This window comes from Scomber scombrus, chromosome 10, assembly GCF_963691925.1.
Source record: "Scomber scombrus chromosome 10, fScoSco1.1, whole genome shotgun sequence".
Lineage (NCBI taxonomy): Eukaryota > Metazoa > Chordata > Actinopteri > Scombriformes > Scombridae > Scomber > Scomber scombrus.
Window position 1 is genome coordinate 30859010 of NC_084979.1, and position 3542 is coordinate 30862551.

Sequence of the window (3542 nt, forward strand, 5' to 3'; positions counted from 1 at the left end):
GAGAGAGAGAAGGAAAAGGGGGATGAAAACAGCAGCAAAAACAGAAGTGAAGGAGAGAAGACAAGATTCAGAGTAATACAGAAGAGATGAGAGAGAGATGGGAAGAAGGAAATGAGAAGAAGAGGAGGAAGAGAGTATAGTATGATGGAAAGAAGAAGATAAGAAGGATCAGAGGAAAAGAGGAGAGAAAGGGAGAAGGCGAGGAAAAGAACAAATAATACATGAAATATGAAATCACGCTTGATTTCACTGTAATTAAAAGCCTTTAACTTTCTAAATGAGGCTTTCATAGTGATTGCTGATGTCTTCACTTTTTAACTTTACCTTTGCAGCTAAGCAACATTTGTATATGTTTTTTATATTTTAGTATTTGTATATTTACTTCTTATGATTTTGCTGTTGGGAGAAAGAATCAGTGAGTTTCAACAGATAAGGAAAACTGCACTGTTTACCTCCGTGTTTATTGAGCTTGCAGTCTTTTCCCTCGTTGCCTTTGCTGACACATTGCTACGTTTCCTGGCACATGACTGCCACCTGTAGATCAGAGGAGTTATGTGACATCACTGGCAACAACATGCATGTATATCTAGTGTTTCTGTGCATGCATGAGACAAACAAAGGGACAAACATGCTCTAAAAATCTGCTCAAAAAAGTCACAAACTCCTCGAGGTTCCTTTAAGTAAGATCAGGAATACCAGACGTTTATTTATAATAGATTAAAGGAGGTATATTTTATTTTATTGGCACTTTTAATGTAAAACTTCACATCACAGAGATTCAATTACAAGCTGCCAAAGTACTGAGAGCTAAACACAGCGAAGCTTATAAAAGTGGCACCTTTCTCTCCACCACGAGCGAACATATGTTGAGCCGCTCGGATTAAAGCGATGAGCTTGATCTGTGACGTCACCATGGAAACACATGTTCAGCATGGCGTGGCGCACTTAACCGACTGTGTCGTCCGCCGGGCTTGGTCAGACGGAGAGCCCCGGTCTGTTTTGACTGTTCGGCCCTGGCACCGGAGGCAGGGAAGGAACAACCGGACGGGTCCTTCCTCCCGTCCTTGCAGACGGCACGAGGGGCCATCCCCCTTCCTTCTGTTCCTTCCTCCCTTCCTTCTTTCCTCCTTCCCTCCTTCTCTCTTTCTTTCCTCCCCCCGACCTTCCTCCCTTCCTTCTTTCCTCTGTCCTTACTTCCTCCCTTCCTCTTTTCCTCCCTCCCTCCCTCCCCCCCTCCCTCCCTCCTCCCTCCTCCCTTCCTTCCTTCCTTCCTTTCCTTCCTCCCTTCCTTCTTTCCTCCTCCCTCCTTCTCTCTTTCTTTCCTCCTTCCTCCCTTCCTTCTTTCCTCTGTCCTTACTTCCTCCTCTTCTCTTTTCCTTTCTCCCTCCTCCCTCCCTCCCTCCCTCCCTCCCTCCCTACCTTCCTTCCTTCCTTCTTTCTTCCTTTCCTTCCTTCTTTCCTTCCTTCCTTCCTTTCCTTCCCCCTTCCTTCTTTCCTTCCTCCCTTCCTTCTTTCCTCCATCCCTCCTTCTCTCTTTCTTTCCTCCCCCCTACCTTCCTCCTTCCTTCTTTCCTCTGTCCTTACTTCCTCCCTTCCTCTTTTCCTCCCTCCCTCCCTCCCTCCCTCCCTCCCTCCCTCCCTCCCTCCCTCCCTCCCTCCCTCCCTTCCTTCCTTCCTTCCTTTCCTTCCTCCCTTCCTTCTTTCCTCCCTCCCTCCTTCTCTCTTTCTTTCCTCCTTCCTCCCTTCCTTCTTTCCTCTGTCCTTACTTCCTCCCTTCCTCTTTTCCTTTCTCCCTCCCTCCCTCCCTCCCTCCCTACCTTCCTTCCTTCCTTCTTTCTTCCTTTCCTTCCTTCCTTCCTTTCCTTCTTTCCTTCCTTCCTTCCTTTCCTTCCTCCCTTCCTTCTTTCCTCCTTCCCTCCCTCCTTCTCTCTTTCTTTCCTGCCCCCTACCTTCCTTCTTTCCTCTGTCCTTAATTCCTCCCATCCTCTTTTCTTTCTCCCTCCCTCCCTCCCTCCCTCCCTCCCTCCTACCTTCCTTCCTTCCCTTCCTCCCTTCCTTCTTGTCCTTTTCTCCTTTCCTTCCTCCCTTCCTTCTTTCCTTTTCTCCTTTCCTTCCTCCCTCCTGTCCTTCCTTCCTCCTTCCTCGCTCATTTCCTTCCTTCTTCCTTCCTCCCTTCCTTCCTTCCTTCCTTCCTTCCTTCCTTCCTCCCTCCCTCCTTTCCTTCCTCCCTCCTGTCCTTCCTTCCTCCTTCCTCGCTCCTTTCCTTCCTTCTTCCTTCCTCCCTTCCTTCCTTCCTTCCTCCCTCCCTCCTTTCCTTCCTTCTTTCCTTGACTCGAGGACAACAGGAGGGTTAATCATATTTGGGGGTTTTTTTAAACATGATCTTAAAACATAACTTGAAAACCTCAAAGTTATAACTAAGTCTTAGCAACCAGATTATTCTCTGAAATGACGTTTTTTGGGAAGTTTCCAGGAAAAATCAGTTAATTGAAAGTTTTAGAAAGTTTCGTGTGGGTTATTTTCATGGAAATTAGTTTGAGGTGATACATGCATTACTCACTCAGGACCAGTCTCTCACACTTTTCACTGGATCAAACCTCAGTTTAGGCCTGCAGGCGTTTTACAGCAGCTGACTCTAGAGGGGAAGTGTTAGTGTTAGCAGACATGTTTAAAAAAAAGAAGTTTTACATGTTCCTTCACATGTGTTAAAAATCAAGATTCAGAGTAATAACTGCTGAGGAAGAGATGAGAGAGAGATGAGAAAAGGAAGAGAAGAGGGGAAATGAGAAGAAGAGGAGAAAGAGGTTAGTATGATGGAGAGGAGAAGATAAGAAGGATAGATGAAAAGAGGAAAAATCAGGAAGGAAGAAGAAATAAAGGTGATGAAACAAAAGAGGAAGATGAAGGGAGGGAGAGAGAGGGGGATGAAATAGCAGCAAAAACAGAATAAGAGGAGAGAAGACACGATTCAGATTAATACAGAAGAGATGAGAGAGAGAGAGAGATGGGGAAAGAAAAATGAGAAGAGGAGGAAGAGAGTAGTATGAAGAAAAAATAAAAGAAGAAAATAGTAGAAGAAGAGAGGAAAGGATGAGAGATGGGAGGAGGCGAGAAAAGTACGAAGAATATATAAGAAGAAGAAAACAAAGGTGATGAAACCAAAGAGGAAGATGAAAGGAGGGAGAGAGAAGGAAAAGAGAGGGATGAAACAGCAGCAAAAACAGAAGTGGAGGAGAGAAGACAGTGATGATGAGGAAGAGGAGGAGGAGGATGAGAGGAGGAAGAGGAAGAGGATGTTTCCTTCCAATCAGTTCTTGGATATGATCATTCCTCCTTTATCCTCTGTCTCTCTTTTCCTCCGAGCTCTCCTCACACACACACACACACACACACACACACCACACACACACACACACACACACACACACACACACACACACACACACACACACACACACACACACACACACACTGGCAGCTATCTCACCCAGCAGCTGTTGATGTTGCAGCCAGCTCTCCTCAGCTGGAAGGAAGGAACGCTG

General features: G+C 46.0%; 1 protein-coding gene across 1 annotated transcript in view; it reads left to right on the plus strand.

The window, feature by feature from the left end:
• The first annotated feature begins 912 nt into the window (after positions 1–912).
• The window catches only part of cables2b (Cdk5 and Abl enzyme substrate 2b), a 16737-nt gene continuing 14107 nt past the window's right edge, over positions 913–3542 (plus strand). Inside the window, exon 1 of the mRNA XM_062427203.1 lies at positions 913–992. Within this exon, the coding sequence (XP_062283187.1) occupies positions 913–992 (80 nt within the window). The remainder of the gene's footprint in view (positions 993–3542) is intronic.